The sequence below is a fragment of the Cebus imitator genome, unplaced genomic scaffold (genome assembly GCF_001604975.1).
Source record: "Cebus imitator isolate Cc_AM_T3 unplaced genomic scaffold, Cebus_imitator-1.0 Scaffold1, whole genome shotgun sequence".
Lineage (NCBI taxonomy): Eukaryota > Metazoa > Chordata > Mammalia > Primates > Cebidae > Cebus > Cebus imitator.
In genome coordinates, this window is record NW_016107316.1 from 15,646,612 (window position 1) to 15,668,338 (window position 21,727).

At 41.5% G+C, this 21,727-nt stretch overlaps 1 protein-coding gene across 4 annotated transcripts in view; it reads left to right on the forward strand.

The window, feature by feature from the left end:
- The window catches only part of FAM228B (family with sequence similarity 228 member B), a 42,343-nt gene that overhangs the window by 15,037 nt on the left and 5,579 nt on the right, over window positions 1-21,727 (forward strand). For 3 of the 4 annotated variants that reach the window (XM_037737695.1, XM_017526823.2, XM_037737694.1), the window contains 3 exons: window positions 4,211-4,298; window positions 4,393-4,549; window positions 19,657-19,761. In XM_037737695.1, coding sequence (XP_037593623.1) covers window positions 4,211-4,298; window positions 4,393-4,549; window positions 19,657-19,761 — 350 coding nt within the window. The remainder of the gene's footprint in view (window positions 1-4,210; window positions 4,299-4,392; window positions 4,550-19,656; window positions 19,762-21,727) is intronic. The other variant, XM_017526808.2, reaches the window with a different exon arrangement.

The following is a 21,727-nucleotide window of genomic DNA, read 5'->3' on the forward strand; positions in this document are numbered from 1 at the left end:
GAAAAAAATATAATTGTATTGCATTCAAGTGAATTTAGTGACACAAATTATTTGTTAATAAGGTTTCTTGAACATTTAAAAGGATACCATTTTTAAATGGTATTTAGGGAATACTTTTTATCCTTTTTAGAGAGGTTTTATTAGAACTAGTATTGGCCCTCATGTGTCCAAATCATTGAGAAGTCTAATATTAATTGTTTTTGGAGGTCTCCAACCTTAAGTTGTACAGTCATGCTGTGGGCTTGTGTCATCCCACAAAATGGTCCCACAGCCTCCCAAATCTCGGTGGGACACATCTCTGGTCCCAGGCCCAGGTTGTACTACAACTGTTATTCCTTATGATCACATTCTGTGGCTTAGGTGCTGGCCCCATTTGTAGACCCAGCATTGCTGTTTCGTGTCTTCAGATCCAGGTCCTTGCCCATGTCTGACAGAGACTCCACCTGAGAGTGTCTCGGGTAGACTCGAGGCTGGGCTCCTAGTGATCTGCTTTGTACTCTTTATGGACCTGGCACCTCCCAGACCCTGCTCCTGAGCTGCTGCAGAGTCTGTAAACTTGTCCTTATTCTCAATTCTGGGTTTTCCAGTGGAGATATCCAATGTTAACTCCTTTCCCCCTTTTAATTTCCTCAGTACAGGAAAGGTTCATCCTGCCCCTTCTTTCAACAGTAGGGCTTGAGATGATCCAGAGCATCTGGCTTCAGACCAGCCCAAATGACCCTGTCTGTCTTCCTTTCCTGGGAGTGGGACAGATCTGACTTTAGGAACACAGAGCCGTGATTCCTTCCTTCAGATGGATCTTCAGCATTTCTTTGAATGTGCTTTTTGCGGCTTTACTTTAAAATTAACTTTATTAAGTCTTCCTCCTTCAGTACACATCTTTTAGATATTCTTTGTGATGAAATGGAAGTATGCGAAGAGCACTTGTGCTGCTACTGAAATACGGATGATTGCTTGAATTGTGAGCTGAACTGGCTGCTTTCTTTTTTCTTCCATGAAACACCGTTTTTACTTGAAAGAATGCCTTACAAACTATGATTAGTAAGTCCTGGGTATTTGGTGGTATTTTCTAAAAAATGAATGAAATCAGTTTGTCACTTCAAGAAAAACTACTGATGATATTTGTTGCCCGTGATAAAATGTGAGCTTTCAAGCAAAACATTTGGAATTTTGGAAAACTCATATTCCCCATCAGAAGTGTGACAGTGTCCCAATACTCAAAAGATCTTACTGGTGAAATTGGTAATGATATTAATGAATGATTCTTTGATATTAAGTAATGAAATGTACAAACATTTGGAAGATCTTGCATAACTCCATGACCCAGTTATTTGGATATAACAACAACAGCAATGTTTTGAAATAAAATAGTTTCAGAACCACTGTGTTATAATACCTCCATTTATGATGTACAAGTGCTTGTCAGTAGAAATAGGAGAGTCTCAGGACTTATAACTGTTGTTAAAACTTTAGATTCTTGTTTGTTTCTATCTTCAATTTTAAATTTAAAATTTGGTCCGGGTGTGGTGGCTCACGCCTATAATCCTACCACTTTGGAGGCTGAGGTGGGAGTATGGCCTCAACCCAGCAGTTCGAGACCAGCCTGGGCAACATAGGGAGACCCTGTCTCTACAAAACAATTAAAAAATTAGCTGGACATGATGGCACACACCTGTGGTCCCAGCTACTTGGGAGGTGAAGGTGGGAGGATGGCTTGAGCCCAGGAGGTCGAAGCTGCAGTGAACCACTGCACTCCAGGCAGGGCAACAGAGCGAGACTCTGTTGGAGAGCTTCAAGATGACTGGCTCACAGCATCTGACACTCACCTCCTCAACAGAAGAACCCAAATAGTGAGTAGACGATTGTACTTGGAACATATCATCTAAGAGAGAACACTGGAATTCTAGAGAAGTGACAAGGAAACATCCAAGGTCAGGAAGGAGGGGGAGGTGTGGCAGCCTGCCTGAGACTAACACGGGCGCTGCCTCGACTCGCAGAGGGCCAAGATGTGAGCAGCTGGCAGCAACCTTGCTGACCTCAGCACGGGCGCCATGGCTCACTTTCTTGTATCCGGCAGACAGGCCCCACCTGTAGTATCACCTAGGCTGAAACATACACTCCTTAGCTGCCTGCCTATGCCTGTCGCCGCTGAAAGCAACCCCACCCTCCCCAGCAGCAGGGACACAGCACAGCCACCAGCTCCCCTACCAGAGTACACTGCAGGGGGCTAGGGATCACCTTGCCCCATCCACCATTGTTGGCGAGAGCCCACCAGCCTGCTGCTACCATCACAGCTGGCACCCTCCTGCACGCGCCAACTGCGGGTCTGGAGACTGGCTCACTCAGCCTGTTGCAGCCACTGCCAGCCCCCATGTGGGCCACTTGGGAGAATGTCTCGTCACTGTTACTGCCATTGCCTATGACATGTCCACTGCCCAGGCGTTCAAGAATCTGCCCATCCACCTAACCCACTACGGCCACTGCCTGCACCCTAGCAAGCTACCTGGAGACCCAAGAACTGGCCCACCTGAACCTGCAGCACCAGTTCCAGTGTATGCTCCTCTGAGGACCAAGGCCAGGTACGCTTAGCCTGTCAGTGCTTCCACTGAGGCTGAGGACTGGCCCGCCCAGAGTCCCCATCCCCAGCAAAACCTTAACCACAGCCTTCAACAACTGTACCCTAAGCCACCGAGGAAAACACAGACGCCACTGACACTGTTTGCAGCCGGAGAAATCATATGGAGACTACACTGCTGCACACATCCAGGATCAAAGCTGAAGTGCCTTACCCATCCAACGCCATAGAAAGCAAATCAAAAAACAGGAAGAAGCATCCGTTACCCCAGATACACAGATGTCATGTAAGAAGACAAGAAACATGAAAAAGCAAGGCTCTGACACCTCCAAAGGAGTACAGCTCTCCAGCAGCAGAGTCCAGTGCCATTGAAAATTTGATCTGCTCTTCATATATGAATAGCTCACATACAAATACCTGAAAATGATAGTACCTTTCTTTGTTCCTTTTTATAGTGAGTTAATATTTTCTTAATATTTTGTAAGTAGCACTCTTCATAACTTCTGTAAAAGCAAAATTATACTGGGCAGTCTGATCACTGTTTATTTCAACTTTAATAGTCATTGTTAAAACATGCGCACTGAATGAAGAGACCCCCCCCCTCCGCAAACAGACTTTGTGTGAGCAACATGGCTGTTTATTTACCTGGGTGCAGATGGGCTGAGGCCGAAAAGGGCGTCAGCCAAGGGCAGCGGGATAGAGTTGGTTTTACAGATTTGGGATGGGTAGTGGAAAGTTATAGTTTAGGGCAGTTGTTTGCTGGGAGGGGGTTGTAGGGTGTGGACTCACGAGGTTGACCAAGGTCGGTTACAAAGTCCAATGACCTTATCCATTGGGGAATAAGGAACAATAGGGATTATCTCAAAGTTAAGTAGGTGCAGCAGGGGTTGATCATTTCGTCGGTCTTCCAGGAACTCATCTGGAGTGTCCGTGCAGGTCACAGAGGTTAACATGGTGTCCATGGCACTGTTAGCCTAAAAGACCTTACAGTCATGATGTGTATTATAATTACCCCTGAAAAACTAGCCTGATGAGGATTAGAAAGATAAATGAGTGACCTTTTAAGACTGTGGTAGAATTTCACTGACTAGGCCTGCATGGTGAATGTTGCTGTTGGTGAATCCTGTTTTTTCTTACGTAAACTGTCATTTTGATACTGATAATATTGGCCTTTAACGTAGATTTAGTGCTTCCATACCTTGGCTCACAAATGATCTATATTTTGAATAACTTGGTTAAGTTTTAAGTAATGTTAGTTATGTTGTTGATTATCAATGTTAGGCATTAAGATGAATATATGGATATATTTTTTCTTTTGTGCATGGGAAAGGAATTTTTTAAATTTGGGAACATATGATAACAAAAATAATAATTTTTGAAGACTGAACCCACACTTTGAAACAAGAGCTAACCTTGTCTCTTTGACTGGAGGGCCTTGTTAAGAGAGGTATTGATATGCCCCCATCTCTTTGTAAATTATTAAATATACATAATGGTAAGACTGTTTGTAAATACTATATTATTTACTTTACTCTCTGGCATAATAGCCATCCATATTTGGATGCTTAGAATAGACTGAAAATGTTTACTACTCATACCTGCAGCTCAGTCCTCAAACAAGTGCCTCTCTTGTAGGTTACCATCCCACCATTTCGTGACCCTTTGAAAAAAGCACAGTATGACAAGGATAATGAAAAAAGAACTCTTCTTCAGTGTGAGACTGGTACTTAGTTTCTAATTGTTATGTGATTTCATAGCCCAAGAGCAATGGCAGTTGCCTTTAAGGATGTTAATTTAAATTTTTATTCTTCCTGCAGGCAAAATGTATACAATAAAAGAATTCAAAGAAGTTGAGAAGGCTCAGCTACATTCCAGATTCCCACAAATTTCTAATTCAAGGAACTTTACGACTCCAAATGAGTGGCTAAAACTGCCTACAGGATACATAGAAAGTGAATTTTGTAAAAGGAGAAGGTAATGGTTAATATACTAGAAATTATAGAACCTTTTGGACTTTGAAAATTCTTGAGACTGATATAAAATTTTTTATAGTTATTATTTTTTTAAATTTTCCTTTTTTTTTTTGAGATGGTCTCGTTCTGAAAATTTCATTTTTCAGTGAAAAATCTGTAATTCTTATCTTTGTTTCTGTGTATGTGATGTTTCTTTTTTCTTGGATACTTTTGGGATTTTCTCTTTCTCTTTGGTTTTCATTAGCTAGACTATGATCTGTCTGTATTTGTTTTTTTCTTTCTATCTTAATGTTCTCTGAAGTTCTTACATATGTGGTTTTATGTCTTTTATTATTTTGGGGAAATTCTAGACCATTATTACCACTTCAAATACTTCTTATTCCCTATTCTCTCTGCTTTTTATCTTCCTTCTGAGACTCCAATTATATGTATATTAGACCACTTGATGATGTCTCACAGTGCCATAGCTCTTACTCTGCTCTATTTTTCCACTCTTTTTTTCCTTATTTAGTATTTCAGTTGGATGATTTCTGACTTGTTTTTAAGTTCGCTGTCCTTCCTTAGCTGTGTGCCATCTACTGAAGACCCCATCAAAGGAATTCTTTATCTTTGATATGATTTTTAAATTTCTAACATTACCATTTGATTCTTTTATATAGTTTTTAATTTATTCTGAAATTCTTCATCTGCTCATGCATGTTGTCCACCTTTCCACTAGATTCTTTACCATATTAATTATTTAAAATTCCCTATCTGGTAGTTCCAACATTAGGGTCATTTATAAATCTGGTTCTCTTGGTTGCTTTGTCTCTTGATAATAGATTGTTTTACCTTGCTTTTTCTTTTTCTTTCTTTTTTTTTTTTTTTTTTTTTTTTTTTTTTTTTTTTTTTTTTTTTTTGCATGTCTTGTAATTTTTTATTGAGTGCCAGATATTTGTTGTAGAAGAACAGTGTACACAGAGTATTTATGTGTAGAAATGGACTTGCCTTTTCTTCTGTCAAGCATTTGTGTGAAGGATTAGGCTTATCTAGTTGGAGCTGAATTGGCTTTGGGTATTGTTATTGCTATTGTTACCTTTAGTGCACCACAGGCTTCAAATACCTCTAGTGGTTTGGCTGCTTTGTCCTGTGCTTAGGGTGGAGGTGGGGTACCAGAGGATTTTCTCAAGTGTTTCTGCTCCTCCCTCAGTTTTCAGCTATCCATGCAAGCTGGCATCGTAGAGGTGGAGGGGTGTTCTCTCCATGCCCTTGCCTCTCCCATGGGAGTATACCGCTGTTGCATGTTGCTTATTGCAAGGCTCCTAGTGGAGGCAGAGAAATATCTTATGTTTTTCTCATTGAGCTTCAGTCTTAGGCAAGCCCTGTGTGCTAAAGCCTCAGGAGCAGGGCTTTCCTGAGGTTCCTTTTTCTTAGCCTTGTGGCAGCCAAACTTGACCTTGTATCTATGGTTGTTCTTGGATGACACTTTCCTGTCTGTCTTCCAATGACAGCAGATTTCTGCTTACTGTAAGAATAGGAGTCTTGATGTCTTTTTTTTTTTAATCTTTAATTTTAAGTTTTGTGGATACATAGTGGTTGTATATATTTATGAGGTACATGAAATGTTTTGATACAGGCATGCAATTGATAATGATCATGTAAGTAAAATGACGTATCTATCCCCTCAATGATTTATTCTTCATGTTACAAAGAATCCAATTATACCCTTTCGGTTATTTTAAAATGTGCATTTAAAGTGTTACTGACTGTAGTCCCTTTGTTGTGCTATGATATACTAGATCTTATTTGTTCTTTCTATTTTTTGTCCCCATTAACCCCATCCCTACTTACCCTTCACCTTCTCAACACACTTCCCAGCCTCGGGTAGCCATTCTTCTGCTCTCCATCTCCATGAGTTCAATTGTTTTGATTTTTAGATCCTACAAATAAGTGATAACATGTGATATTTGTCTTTCTGTGCATGGTTTATTTCACTGAGCACAATAACCTACAGTTCCATCCATATTGTTGCTAATAACAATATCGTATTCTTTTTTATGGCTGAATATTACTCCATTGTGTGTAAGTACATTTTCTTTATCCATTTATCTGTTGATGGACACTTAGTTTCCTTCCAAATCTTGGCTAATGTGAACAGTGCTGCAACAAACATGGGAGTGCAGATATCTCTTCAATATACTGATTTTCTTTCTTTTGAGTATGTTTGCAACAGTGGGATTGCTGGATCATGTGGTAGGTCTATTTTTAGTTTTTTGAGGCTCCTCCAAACTGTTCTCCATAGTAGTTGTACTCATTTACATTCCCACCAACAGTGTCCAAGATTTCTCTTTTCTCTACATCCTTACCAGCATTTGTTCTTGCCTGACCTTTAGATATAAGCCATTTTAACTGGAGTGAGATGATATCTCATTGAAGCTTTTTCTTTTTTTTTTTTTTTGAGATGGAGTCTCACTCTGTCACCCAAGCCATAGTGCAGTAGCCTCTGCCTCCTGGGTTCAAGCAATTCTCCTGTCTCAGCCTCCCAAGTAGCTGGGACTAGAGGTGCACACCACCACGCCCAGCTAATTTTTGTATTTTAGTAGAGATGGGTTTTCACTATATTGGTCAGGCTGGTCTCAAACTCCTGACCTCAGGTGATCCACCTGCCTCGGCCTCTCAACGTGCAGGTGTGAGCCACCATGCCTGGCTTGTGGTTAATTTGTAATAAGGCTTTCCTTCTCTCAAAAATCTGATGCCATAGTATTGGCTTCTGTGTGCATCGGGCAGCATGAGCCACCACACCTGGCCTACTTTCTTTCTTTTTATTTTTTGTAAATCCGTTGTTGTTTTTTTGATTTGTGGTTACCATGAGGCTTGCAAATACTATCTTGTAACCCATTATTTTTATTTATTTATTTATTTTAAAAGACAGGGTTTCACCATGTTGGCCAGGCTGGTCTTGAACTCCTGACCTCAGGTGATCCGCCTGCCTCAGTCTCCCAAAGTGCTGAGATTATAGGCATGAGCCAACACGCCCAGCCATAACCCATTATTTTTAACTGACGGCAACTTAAAACTGACTGCATATACAAACGCACAAAAAGAAAACTAGTGAAAACACTATACTTTAACTTTGTTCCCCTACTTTTTAACTTGTTTCTCTTTGTGTCTTATTGTACTATTTCTTCAAAAGTTATTGTAACTATTTTTGATTGGTTCATCATTTAGTCTTTCTATTTAAAATAAGAGTAGTTTACACACCACCTTTGCAGTTTTATATTATTCTGTGCTTTTCTGTGTGCTTACTATTACCAGTCAGTTTTGTATCTAGAGATGATTTCTTCTTGCTTATAACATCCCTTTCTTTCAGATTAAAGAACTCCCTTTAACATTTCATATAGGACACGTTTGGTGTTGATGAAATCCCTCAGCTTTTGTTTGTCTGGGAAGGTCTTTATTTCTCCTTCGTGCTTGAAGGATATTTTTTCTGGATAATACTATTCAAGGGTAAAAGTTTTTTTCTGTCGGCACTCTATTTCTTTATTTTATAAATTTTTTTTTTGAGACACAGTCTCACTCTGTCACCCAGGCTGGAGTGCAGTGGCATAATCTCAACTCACTGCAACCTCTGCCTCCCAGGTCCCAGTGATTCTTGTGCCTCAGCCTCCTCAGTTGCTGAAATTATAGCTGTGCACCACTACACCCGCTAATTTTTGTATTTTTAGTAGAGATGGCGTTTCTCCATATTGGCCAGGCTGGTCTTGAACCCCTGACCTCAAGTGATCCACCTGCTTCAGCCTCCCAAAACGCTGGGATTACAGGGATGAGCCACCATATCTGGCCATGTCAGCACTTTAAGTATGTCGTGTCACTCTCTCCTGGCCTGCAAGGTTTTCACTGAAAAGTCTGCCACCAGACATATTGGAGCTCCATTGTATGTTTATTTGTTTCTTCCTCTTGCTGCTTTTAGGGTCCTTTCTTTATTCTTGATCTTTAGGAGTTTGATTATTAAATGTCTAGAGGTAGTCTTCTTTGGGTTAAATCTGCTTGGTGTTCTATAACTTTCTTCTACTGGAATATAGATATCTTTCTCTAGGTTTGGGAAGTTCTCTGTTATTATCTCTTTTAATAAACTTTCTACTTCTATCTCCATCTCCTCTGTAAGGCCAATAACTCTTAGATTTGTACTTTTGAGACTATTTTCTGATCTTCCAGATGTGCTTCATTGTTTTTTATTCTTTTTTCTTTTGTCTCCTCTGAGTGTCTATTTTCAAATAGCCTGTCTTCAAGCTCGCTAATATTTTTTTCTGTTTGATCAATTCTGCTATTAAAAGACTCTGATATATTCTTCAGCATGTCAGTTGCATTTTTCAACTCGAGAATTTCTGCTTGATTCTTTTTTTTTTTTTTTTTTTTTTNTTTTTTTGAGACAGAGTCTTGCTCTGTTGCCTAGGCTGGAGTGCAGTGGTGCGATCTCGACTCACTGCAACCTCTGCCTCTTGGGTTCAAGTGATTCTCATCCCTCAGCCTCCCGAGTACGGTAGCTGGAATTACAGGCACCCGCCACCACACCTGGATAATTTTTTGTATTTTTAGTAAAGATGGGGTTTCACCATGTTGGCCAGCTTGGTCTCAAACTCTTGACATCAGGTGATCCACCTGCCTTGGCCTTCCAAAGTTCTGGGATTACAAGCATGAGCCACTGAGTCCAGCCTCATTATGAGATTTTTTTGCGATTTTTTTTTTTTTTTTTTGACAAATTCTCACTCTGTCACCAGGCTGGAATGCAGTGATGCAATCTTGGCTCATTGCAATCTTTGCCTCCTGGGTTCAAGCGATTCCCTGCCTCAGCCTCCCGAGTAGCTGGGACTTACAGGCGTGCACCATCACGCCCAGCTAATTTTTAATATTTTAGTAGAGATAGGGTTTCACCATGTTGGCCAGGATGGTCTCGATCTCACCTCATGATCCGCCTACCTTGGCCGTCCAAAGTGTTGGGATTACAGGCGTCAGCCACTGTGCCTGGCTGTGATTTTTTTTTTTTTTTAGCTCATTAGCTATCATTAGTGGTAGTGTATTTTATGTGTTTCTTTGTGGCCCAAGACAATTCTTTTTTTTGAGACAGAGTCTTGCTCTATCTCCCAGGTTGGTGTGCAGTGGCACTATCTCAGCTCACTGCAACCTCCGCCTCCCAGGTTCGAGAGATTCTCCTGCCTCAGCACCTCCACACCCCCGCCTGAGTTAGGTGGGATTACAGGATTACAGGCATGCACCATCATGCCTGGCTAATTTTTGTATTTGTATTTTTATTTTTTGAGACAGAGTCTCACTCTGTCAGCCAGGCTGGAGTGCAGTGGCATGATCTCAGCTCATTGAAATCTTTGTCTCCTGGGCTCAAGCAATTCTCCTGTCTCAGCCTCCTGAGTAGCTGGGATTACAGGCATGTGCCACAGCAGCAGGCTAACTTTTGCGTTTTTAGTGGAGATGGGGTTTCACCATGTTGGCCAGGCCAGTCTAGAACTCCTAACCTCATGTGATCCACCCGCCTTGGCCTACCAAAGTGCTGGGATTACAGGCATGAGCCACCATGCCCAGCCAATTATTTGTAATTATTTTCTTTGTTAAATTTATATGATAGGAATATTTGAAATTCCTTCTCTGTGTTATTATGAATTTCTTTGAGTTTCTTCAGAACTGCTATTTTGAATTCTCTGTTTGAGAGGTCATGTATGTCTGTTTCTCCAGGATTGGTCCCTAGGGCCTTGTTCAGTTCATTTGATATGCCTATATTTTCCTGGATGGTATTGATGCTTACAGATATTCGTCAGTGTCTGAGCATTGAAGAGTTAGGTAATGTAGTCTTCACAGTCTGGGCTTGTCCTTCTTGGGAAGGCTTTTCAGATATTTGAGGGGATTTGGGCCCCAAGCCCAATAATACTGCGGTTTTTGCAGACTCATAGAGGTATTGCCTTGGTAGACTTTGATAAGATCCAGAAGAGTTATCTGGTTCCTAGGCAGAGACCCCTGACATTTCCCCCAACCTTCTCCTAAACAAGCAGAGTCTCTTTCTCTGTGCTGAGCCACCTGGAGCTGGGGGTGTCATGATGCAAGCACCCCTGTGACCACCATCACTGGTGCTGCATTGGGTCAGACCTGAAGACAGTACAGCACCAGGTCTTGCACAAGGCCCTTCCCTTCAGGGGGGTGAGTTCCTCCAGGTCCTGGGCAGAGATGCTGTCTGGGAGCCAGGGCTTGAGTGAAAATACCTTAGTTTACCTAATGTTCTTTCCTACTGCAGCTAAGCTGGCATTCCTACTAAAATACAAAACCCTTTCCACTCTTGCCTCTCCTTTCCAAAGCAGAGGATCCTCTCCCTGTGGCCACCACCACCACTGGTCTATGGGGATTCTGCCAGGTCACCACTGATGTTTACTTAAAGCCCAAGAGCTCTTCCTTCAGCTTGTGAATGCTACCAGGCCCGGGACTCACCCTTCAGGGCTCTGGGCTCCCCATTTGGTCTAGGGCAGGTCCAGAAATGCTGTCCAAGAGCCCAGGCCCAGACTCAGGGACCTAAAAAGCCTGCTTGTTGCTCTATCCTACTATGACTGAGCTGGTACCTAAGGTACAAAACAAAGTTCCCTTTTCTCTTTCCTTTGTTTTTCTCGAACAGAAGGAGTCTTTCACCATTGCCACCACAGCTGGGAATGTGCTGGGTCACTACTAAAGCCAGCACATCTCAGAGCCCAGGGCCCATGGTGGACTCCCTGAGTATCGCTGCTGCTGGTTTTTCAAGGCCCAAGGGCTCTTTAGTCAGCAGATGATGAATCCTGCCAGGGTTGGGTCCTTCCCTTCAAGGCAGCAGATTCTCTTTTGACCAAGGATGTGTCTAGAAATGTCGTCCCAGAGGTAGGGCCTGGAATGGGGACCCAGGACTCTATCTGCTATCCTATCCTACTATGGCTGAGCTGGTATCCAAGATGCAGGAAAAAGTCCTCTTTACTCTTCACTCTCCTCCCTTTAAGCAGAAGGAAGGTGGCACCTTTGGAGTTGCTGCAGGCTGCACTGCCTGAGGTTGTGGGAGGGATGGTGCAAGCACTCCCTCAGCCATGCCAGCTGGTGTCTCCCTAGATCACATGCCAAACCAGTTTTCTGGCTCTGAGCTCAGCCCAGTACCAGGTATTGCCTAGGAATTACAGTCCCTGTTCCTAGACTGCCTTTCAAGTTTACCTAGGAGCTCAGGGTACTTCAGCCCACAATGGTGAGGCTTGTGGGGAAACTCAAGTTCCAATCACTGGGATGGGCACTTGCCCTCTGGCTAAGGCTGGTCCAAATGTTCGCTTCCTGCATGGGTACTGGCTGAGCCCAGCATGGCTTTATTCTCTGTTGTGACAGAGCAGAACCAAATTCAACATAAGTCCCCTAGTCACTGGGCTCACCCTCCCCAAATGCACAAATTCTCTGTAACACATGGCCGTGACTGGGGAATAGGAGAGGGGTAGCATCAGTGATTCAAGACTGTCCCTCCTGCCCTCCTCAATGCCTCTTTTAGTGATATGAAGTTAAAATGAGGTACTGTGATTGCTCACCTGATTTTTCGTTCTTGTGGTGGTGCTTTTCTGTGTGCAGAAAGATACTCAAATTTGTTTTAGCAGGGAGAATAAAGGGTGTGGGCTTCTATTCTTCCATCTTGCTCTACCCCCAGCATCTTTTCATATACTTCTCTGCCATATGCTATTTTAATGTGTCTGCCATCTGTATATCTTCTTTGGTGAGCTGTCTGTTGTTCAGATGATTTGATCATTTTAAAAATGGGTTGTTTGTTTTCTTATTGTTAAGTGTTGAGTTCTTTGCATATTTTGGATATAAGTCCCTTATCAGGTATATATTTTGCAAATAATTTATCCCAGTCTAATGGGCTTGTCTTTTTATTCTCGTAACAATGTCTTTTGCAGAGCACACATTTTAAATTTTAATGAAGTCCAGCTAATCACCATTTTTGTTTCTTTTTTTTAATCTGAGCATGAGAGCACCAGAGGAGAAAGAGAGGAAGCCACCTTTTTCTCTCATGTTCTACCAAAGGCGAAACAGTTTTTGTGTCCTGCCTCTCGTAGGAGGGACTTGTCTTTGTTTGGAATTTAGTTTACTTCTTTGCCTTGAGACCTTATGGGCTCAATAAAAGTTGTGTTTTTGTAGATTATCTGACCTTTTTTTGCCATTGGGGTGAGAGCACCATTATTTCTAGAGCATTATTATTTCTATTTTGGGATGCTTTCTAATCCTAAATGGAAGCACAACTAAAATCATTTCATTAGTTATTTTTTAAAAATGGCCACAAATGGCATTGTGAATGTTACATAAGACAGAAAGAAGCCTTAAGACAGAATTCTGAAAGAATGGCTGTTACTTTATTTCTTTGTCTACTTTGAGCATCATAATCCTAGCTCTAACCATTGAATAGGGTCCACTCAAATCAGAAGTCTATTTACAATAGATTTAACTCTGATCATGTATTAAGATGATGATATTTAGAATATTGATTTATAGTGAGCAATTAATGGGCATACAGTGAATTCCAGTCACGCTGTTTGTTTTCACCCTTATTAAGGTGCTGGTGGTGACTAATGTAAGGTAAGGAAAAGCTAAGGAAAATATCCTCTTTAGATGATTGTCAGATTCTCTTCTGTGACCTTATACTTCTCTAGCCTGATGGGGGCTGGCATGTTTGGGGGTGACTGGCTTTTTATACGAGCACTGTTACCGAATCTTAGTCTTTACACACTAAGCGGGTGTGTGCCAGAAGGCATTGAAGACCATGCTGATATTTTTAACCCTATAAAGGAACAGTTTCTCTCCAACATGTTTTTCAAATTTTGAAGATAATTGTGATGCCGCTTTTCAGTCTCCAGCCTGAACACTTGGGGTCCATATCCCACACTGTTAAGCAGAAGGTGCTGATGGGACCAGGAGTCAGAGTGGGAGGAAGCTCAGGTGCTTAACCACTACGATAGTTCTGGAGTGTCTTCATGAGACAGAGGAGACTGGAGCAAGATGAGTGTGGCTTCTGTGTTCCAGTCACAAATATTCAGTTGTCTATTTTCCACACATAAGTCAAACTCAACCTACCCAAAAGTGAGCGAGTCATGCTTGTCATCTTCTGCATTTAACTTGCTTTTTTTGTGTTCCTGGTCGTAGGAAATATCAGGATTCTTTTTTATCTCTCATCTCTTTACTTAATCCAGCACTGGGCTCTGTCCTATCCATTCCTAAATCGTTTTCTAATTTGCCCCTTCTGGCCGGGTGTGGTGGCTCACACCTGAAATCCCAGCAGTTTGGTAGGCTGAGGTGGGTGGATCACCTGAGGTCAGGAGTTCAAGATCAACCTGGCCAACATGGTGAAATCCTGTCTCTACTAAAAATGCAAAAAATTAGCCAGGGCATGATGGCATGTCCCTGTAATCTCAGCCACTCTGGAGGCTGAGGCTGGAGAATTGCTTGAACCTAGGAGGCAGAGATTGCAGTGAGCTGAGATTGTGTTCCAGCCTGGGCAACAAGAGCAAAACTCTGTCTCGAAAAATAATAATAATAAATTGCCCCTTCCTAAACATTCCCATAAACCAAATTCCCATTCTTATGTCCAATCTATAGCATTTATTATTTATTGAGCTCCTATGTACCAGACACTGTTATACGCTTCTTTTTGCTCCTAGCTTTTTGTTTTATTCATCTTTTATATATTTTTGGTTTCAATTTCATTTATTTCTGCTCTGATCTTTGTTATTTCTCTTCTTCTGCTGGGTTTGGGTTTAAATTGTCCTTGTTTCTCCAGTTCTGTGAGGTGTGGCCTTAGGTTGTCTATTTGTGCTCTTTCAGACTTTGTGATGTAGGCTTTCCTTTAAGCACCACTGTTGGGAAAAGCAGCAAAGGAGAAAGGACTTACAGAGTGCCGACATAAATTGGTTATGAGTAACACATAAACAAGGAACAACAAACTGCAGAAGGCCGCAGGAGGCCTCTGAGGAGGAAGGCCTCTCCATGCTTCATGTTCTGGTGCAGGGTGACCTAGGCTCTGTTATTATAAACATTGTGATCAAGGATGTAAAACCCTTCTGTAGAACTAAGCCAGACTTGTAGGTTCCTTGTAAGGCCCGTGTTCCACATAGATCATAGGCTAAAGAAAACCACATGTTCTTGTTTTGTGAAACTCCCAAACTGCCACTGTTGTCAGTCCTTAGAATGACACACCAGTTCCGGTTCACTGATTCACTCCACCATCACCCTCTCCCCACCATCACTCCACCCCTACCCTATAGATCAAAGTGATTGTAATCAATAAATAGTGTGGATGATCAGAGCTCGGGACCTTCACTGCCTCCTCCAAAGTAATAAGTGATGGCCCCCTGGTCCCACTGTCTCTCTTAATCTGTGTTTTTCTCATTCCTTTGTCGCCACTGAACTTGGGGTACCCATGGGTGATATAGGGCTGGTTCCCTACATTCTGGTGCCCAATGTGGGGCTCATGGATCCCTGCATTCTGGCACCCAGCATGTAGGGCTCATGGATTCCCTACACACCACTTTTGCTGAAGCCCAAAGGTTATGATAGGTTGCGTGTCACTATTATCCTTCAGTCCAAAGAATTTTTAAATTTCCATCTTGATTTCATTATTGACTCAATGATGATTCAGTTGATAGGTACTATTACACAGATGACTTAAGTACCTTGTCAATTTTACAGCAGTATTTTTTAGCTTTGGCTTTATATCGGAATATCCTGGAAAGTTAAGAAAAAAATTCTGGCCGGGCATGGTGGCTCATGCCTGTAATCCCAGCACTTTGGGAGGCCAAGATGGGTGCATCATCTGAGGTCAGGAGTTTGAGACCAGCCTGGCAAACATGGTGAAAGCCTGTCTCTACTAAAAATACAAAAATTAGCTGGGCATGGTGGTGCACACCTATAATCCCAGCTACTCAGGAGGCTGGGGCAGGAAAATCACTTGAACTTGGGAGGTGGAGATGCAGTAAGCCAAGATCATGCCACTGCACTCTAGCCTGGGCAACAGAGTGAGACTCTGTCTCTAAATAAATCAATCAATAAATAAAACTCAGATAGCCAAGCCATACCCTAGACAAATGAAGTCAGAATCTCTGAGGGTGGGACCTAGAAATGAGTCTTTTTTAAAGATCCTCAGATGATTCCAATACACACCAGGTTGAAACCACTTATTTATAGCCATATAGCCATAATGTGGTAGACTCAGAAACTGAACTCAGGTCTCTGACTCCATAGTCTACATTCTGAAACACAGTGCCATACTTTCCCTTATGTTGCATGGCGCTACTGGGGTGGAATGTGGCATGTCATGTTACTGCCCAACTTAATGTCTTTAGTGATTCCTGTGTCCCTCTGTTAAATGTGATCTCTTTAGTATGACATATGAGATTGGGCTGATTTTTCTCTACCTTCTACTCTGTACTCCAACAATACCAGGTCTTCCACAACTACCTAAATAAATGGTATTCTTCACACATCTGTGCCTTTGCACAAGCTGGGCTTTCTCTCTAAACCTCATTTTTTTGGGGGAAAACATTATTTCCAGACTCTATTAAAATGCCACTTAAAAAATTCCTCTCTGAAGTCGTTCCAAACCACCTCCTTATACTAGGCTGCACAGAGTAGTCTCTCTTTTGTCCCACCATATACTTTTTCATGGATCACACAGTTTGCACCTGTTTACTTGTTTGTGTAATGAATGAATGGAAGACCAGTCATTGATTAAGTCTGTGAATCTAGGTGGCAGCCATTTTGCAAAGAATCTTCAATGCTAGCTAACGAGTTGGGAGTTTATCATGTAGGGAATGGGGAGTCAGGATTGCTGAGGAGGGAGAGAGATGCTGGAGACGATGTTTTTAGAAACTTTAATCTGACATGTGAGGTATATGACAGTTTGGATATAGGATAGGACTGGAGGCTGGAGATCACTGAAGAATTTAAAAAAAAAATAAGAATCCACATTTGTGGCAGTAAGAGTCTTAGGATGGTGGCAAGAGAAATGAAACAAAGAAATTGATATGATGACACAAAGGAATTCTAGATTTTGGTGACTACATTTGGAAGGCCAGGGAGAACTGAGAGTCAGAGAGGAGTTCAAAGTTTTGAGAATCGATATTGTATGTATTAGTTTACTGGGCTTGCCATTACAAAGTACTACAAACTGAGCACCTTGAAAACAACAGGAATCTATTCTCCACGGTCCTGGAGGCTGGAAGGCTAACATCAAAATATTAGCAGGGCCACTGTCTCTGAAGGCTCCCTGACTCTTTCCTAGCTACTGATGGTTGCGGCAATCCTTGGTGTTCCTCGGTTTATAGCTCTATCTCTGCAGTCTCTATCTCCATTTTCACATCGTCTTCACTCTGTGTCCAAATTCCCCTCTTCTGATAAGGACACCTGTCAGTGGAATAGGGTCCACCACCCTAGTTCAGTATTACCTCATTTTAACCTGATAATACCTACAAAGATCCTATTTCCAAATAAGGATGCCAGGGATTAGGATTGGAAGATATTTTTCCAGGTACACACAATTCATCCTATAACAGTACATTAATTCATCCATCAAAGAATCATGTATTAAGTTGTAATTGCCTTTAAAGAGCTCACAATCTAATAGAGAAGACATATTTAAACAGATCACTCTATTACAATGTGGTAAACACAATAATGCTGATATGCACATATTATTATGGACACACAAAGAAGAGTCAGCTAGCCTAACAGAAAGCAGACAAAGGTTGAACCTTGGATAAAATTAGAAAAATGAGGAGGAACAACAACAACAGTTTCTTGGGATTTAAATCACTCAGTGCTTTGTTTTATAATTTTATTAATTTAACAAATGATCTCTAGTTTGGGTACATCCAAAGGGAAACATCCCATCTGAAGTTACCAATAGGAGTTCTGTACAGTTATGTAGCAGATATAGATATGGGAGAGAGCTACAAAGAGGAAAGAATTTAATATGTATCCTGTCCCTCCTTCCATTTTATACCAAATTTCTGGGATCATTTTCTTTTTTTCTGAAGTTCAGCCTTTAAAATTCAATTTTTGTTTACCTTTAAAGATAATTTGATGAGGCCGGGCGCGGTGGCTCACGCCTGTAATCCCAGCACTTTGGGAGGCCGAGGTGGGTGGATCACGAGGTCAAGAGATCGAGATCATCCTGGTCAACATGGTGAAACCCCGTCTCTACTAAAAATACAAAACATTAGCTGGGCATGGTGGCACGTGCCTGTAATCCCAGTGAGGCAGGATAATTGCCTGAACCCAGGAGGCGGAGGTTGCGGTGAGCCGAGATCGCGCCATTGCACTCCAGCCTGGGTAACAAGAGCAAAACTCCATCTCAAAAAAAAAAAAAAAAAAAAAGATAATTTGATGAGCACACAATTCTAGGTTGACATTTATTTCTCTTAATGTTTTAAAGACATACTTCTCTCGTTTTTTGGCCTCTATTGTTGTTTTTGAGAAGTCTGCTGTCATTCTGATTGTCCTTTTTCTGTGGCTGCTATGAAGATCTTCTCTTTGCCTTTAGGTGTCCTGCATTCTCACTGCTGGTGTCTGGGTATGGGTTTTGTTTTTTGGTTGTTGTTGTTGTTTTGATTTGTCATTCGGACTAGAGTGCAGTGGCGTGATCTTGGCTGACTGCAGCCTCTACCTCCTGGGCTCAAGCGATCACCACTTCTCACCTCCCCAAGTAGATGGAACTACAGGCATGCACCACCACACCTGGCTAATTTTTGTATTTTCAGTAGAGATGAGGTTTCACCATGTTGTCCAGGCTGGTCTCGAACTCCTGGACTCAAGCAATCTGCCCACCTCAGCCTCCCAAAGTCCTGGGATTACAAACGTGAGTCACTGCATCTGGCTGGATTTCTTTTTGTTTAACCTACTGGTATATATGTTGTGCTTCCTGGATCTCTGTATTCATGATTATCATCAGTTCAGGAAAATATACAGCAATTATCATTTTAAACATAGCTTTTTCTTCATTCTTTGCATTCTGCTTCTGGGCTCAGATTAGATATATTAGGCCTTATTATCTTAATATCTTTTTATATATTCTTCATATTTTCCATTTCCCTTGGTAATTTCTTTGTATATATTTTCCAGTGTGCTAATTCTTTCTTCACTGTGTTTAATATTAAGATTCTAATTTCTTAAATTTCCTTTTCCCCCCAGTATGCTTGTTCATTCCCAGTAGGCCCTTAGTACTTTCTTATCTTGGTGATTGGATCATTTTCTTCTTGAAGCATTTCACACATTGCCATACTACATTCTATGTCTTCTTTGTGCCAGCAAAATGTATGTTCTACACAGGGCCAGTATCACCCTTCCAGTCAATCCTTGCATGGGTGCAAGATTGGAGGACTCTAAGGTACCTGTCTGCCACCCCATGGCAAGGGACCGGGAAATAGAATGTTTGGATTTTCTCTGGAGAAAAGCATTTTACATAATGCTTATAAACAGCACAATCTCTGTGGCTTCTTTTTTCTTTGGAGTTTAAGATCTTGTGGATAGGGAGTACTTTAAACTTTGCTTAGCTGATCCTTGCTTCTCAGTAAATAGTAAATCAATCTCCATCATGGTTTCAGAAACTCTAAAACAACTAATTTCGTCCAAGAATGTATACCAGTTTGGAGAATGATGTTTTGGTCTCTATATTTAGCAGTCAATGTATAATAATAATTCCTATATAAATGTGAGTTAGTATTGTTTTCAAAACATTCTCATACCACAAGGTGTGGTGGCTCATGCCTATAATCTCAGCACTTTGGGAGGCCAAGGCAGGAGGATCACTTGAGGCCAGGAGTTTGAGACCAGCCTGGGCAACATGTCAAGACCCCATCTCTACAAAAAATAAAAATAAATACCTTGGCATGGTGGTGCATGCCTGTAGTCCCAGCTACTTAGGAAGGCGGCTGAAGTGGGAGGGATCTCTTAAGCCCAGGAGATTGAGGCTGCAGTGAGCTGTGATTACAACCACTGCACTGCAACCTGAGTGAGAGAGATCCTGTCTCAAAAAACAACAGCAAAAAAGAACAAAAAAACCTTCTCACACTTGTTATCTTGTTAAAGGTTAAAGGTGAAAGTGAATTTTAATGACTGTAGTTTTGATTTGAAACCCTTGGCAAGAACTCCTCTTCTGGAATCCCAGGAAGAAGGAAAAACAGTTATTTACACGTAAGTCTGCTCTTCCATAGCTTTGCTCTTCTTTCACTAAGATGCTAGGCTGAGCTGCCACCCCCTGCCATCCTTTCACGTTGCTGAGACAGTACTGAGGCACACACCAGGCTGGATGGCGGCAGGACACCGGGCATCTCCCACCACTGTGTCTGGTGAGGTGGCAACACTCCCCAGGCTTTTCTGGTCTGAAAGAACAAGTAGCTAACACAGAAATAACAAGCGCAGAAATGGAAAAAAAAATTGTTAACAACTTGTACTAAAGCTAAAAGGGTAGGAGATTTAAAATTGAATTGGAGTAGGATAAATGGAGTTTGGGACTGGTTTTGGTGGGTAGTAGTATTACAATATTGTGCCCAGAGTGAAAAGATGCTATAAACAGAGAAGTGGTACATACTATCAAATACTAAGCATGTAATGTGGGGAATCATCTCAGCTAACTAGTTATAGAATTAAAAGTAAGAGATGTCTCTACATAAGTACGTAACTTATAACTATCTGGTTAAAAGTAGTGCTGTCCCTCAGATATTGCTGGAGGGAGTGTATAATGGTGCAGCAACTTTGGAAAACAGCATGGCAGTCTCTCAAGATGTTAAACATTAAATTATTATGTGACCCAGTAATTCCACTCCTGGGTTTCTACTCAGGAGTAATGAAAACATATATCCACATAGAGGCTAGGACATGGATGTTCATAGCATAATTATTCAGAACAACCAAAAAAGCAGAAACAACCCAAATGTCTATCAACTGATGAATGGATAAACAAGATGTGGTATATCCATACAGTGGAATATTACTTGGCAATTGTAAGGAAAGAAATGCTGATACATGCTGCAACATAGACGAACTTCAAAACCATTGTACACTGTGAAGGGAAGCCAGTAACAAAAGCCTATAGTATTTTTTTTTTATAGAGAATGTTCAGAAAAGGCAAACTATAAAGACAGAAGGTAGATAGTAGTTGCCTTGGGCTGGGGATGGGAGTGGAGAGTGACTTAATGAGCATGGGGCCTTGGGGTTGATGAAAATGTTTTAAAATAAGATTGTGGTGGTGGTTGCATAACTCGGTAAATATACTGAAAACCATTGACTTGTATACTCAGAATGAGTGAATTTTATGGCATATAAATTATACCTTATTAAAACTGTTGATAACAATAAAAAAAGAACCTAGGAAGGTAGAAGAAAAATGAGCTTATATGACTGTTTCTAGGAGATCAGCCTTCAATTCTCTGTTTCTAAAAAGTGCCCAAAGTAAGCTGCAGTAGTTCCCTTTTACTGAACAGCTCGGAATTTGTTGAATAAATATAGTGTGGCAGAAGCCGGAGGGCTTTTGGAGATGCTGGTATGACCAGCAGAGAGAATGACTAATTGTCTCCTGAAGACCTGGGAGCTGGTTGATGGCTGGGGTGGGCACTGGCCAACATGGGCTTACTGTCCTTGAGGTGTAGTTTAACCATTTGCTGGGTGTCTCTTGAATAGGAGCCACAATTGAGGGAAAAATGGAAGTGTCCAAACTAAGCCCTATTCCCTTGGTAGCTGAAGGCCTTAAAAGATAGAATGATTGATTGAAAAAATAGAATTGAGAATCATTCTTATATATTAGGGTCCAAAGGAGTAAGTTCCTTTGCAATCCCTAATTGCCAGAGTCTCAAATAAACCTGCTAGGGTAAGATTTTAGGATAATCAGCATCTTAATTCTATTTAATTTTGATAAATGATATAAAAAGAGAGATTTTTTTCTCAAATACACCTTCTAGCAGAGCAAGACCCACATGTGAAGGAGAATATCGCATTGCGGGAGTAATGGGGGCTTATGTTTTAGACTAGAGGCTTAAGACTAGACTCCCTCTGGAAGAAGGAGGAAGACTGGATTCTCTTCTGTGAATAAGGGTAGCATTGCAATTCTGGCAGCAGGGGTGGAAAAGTCATATTTGTCTTTGGCAGAGTTAGATCTTCTCAG